The 456-nt window shown below is 66.7% G+C and overlaps 1 protein-coding gene across 1 annotated transcript in view; it reads left to right on the top strand.

Moving 5' to 3' along the window:
- Positions 1–456, top strand: part of COL5A1 (collagen, type V, alpha 1) — a gene marked incomplete at its 5' end in the record, with an annotated part of 94,117 nt that overhangs the window by 22,929 nt on the left and 70,732 nt on the right. Inside the window, 2 exons of the mRNA XM_014544215.1 lie at positions 65–106; positions 281–343. Coding sequence (XP_014399701.1) covers positions 65–106; positions 281–343 — 105 coding nt within the window. The remainder of the gene's footprint in view (positions 1–64; positions 107–280; positions 344–456) is intronic.

The following is a 456-nucleotide window of genomic DNA, read 5'->3' as shown; positions in this document are numbered from 1 at the left end:
GGGTCCGCAGGGCCTCAGAGGGCTGGGCTCCCGGCTCTCAGCATCCCTGTCCCGTCTCTTCCAGGGCATGCTCTTGGAGGGGCCACCAGGCCCCGAAGGCCCCGCGGTGAGTGTCACCTTTTATTTCCATGACGTGTGGGAGGTGCTGGGTGGGCGATCAGGGACACCCCTTAAACTCCTGACGGAAGAGACGGTTCGCCGCCTCGAGCCGACGTCGGGGCTGGCCCGTGGGAACGGGTGCTGCCTCTGAACTCCGCTCTGATTTTGTGTTTAATTCCAGGGCCTCCCGGGACCTCCAGGGACGATGGGTCCCACGGGCCAAGTGGGCGACCCTGGAGAAAGGGTAAGGGCCGCCTCGGGTCCCGGGGTCCCTCGCTCCCCTGCTCTGTGACGGGCGTTGCCACGGCGACTTCCTTCTCCGAGCTGCCCTGGCCCCATAGCCTCTCACGCCACCAC

The sequence above is a fragment of the Myotis brandtii genome, unplaced genomic scaffold (genome assembly GCF_000412655.1).
Source record: "Myotis brandtii unplaced genomic scaffold, ASM41265v1 scaffold357, whole genome shotgun sequence".
In the NCBI taxonomy this organism is placed as follows: Eukaryota; Metazoa; Chordata; class Mammalia; order Chiroptera; family Vespertilionidae; genus Myotis; species Myotis brandtii.
Note: the sequence above shows the minus strand (reverse complement) of the source record. Positions and strands in the feature narration are given on the sequence as shown.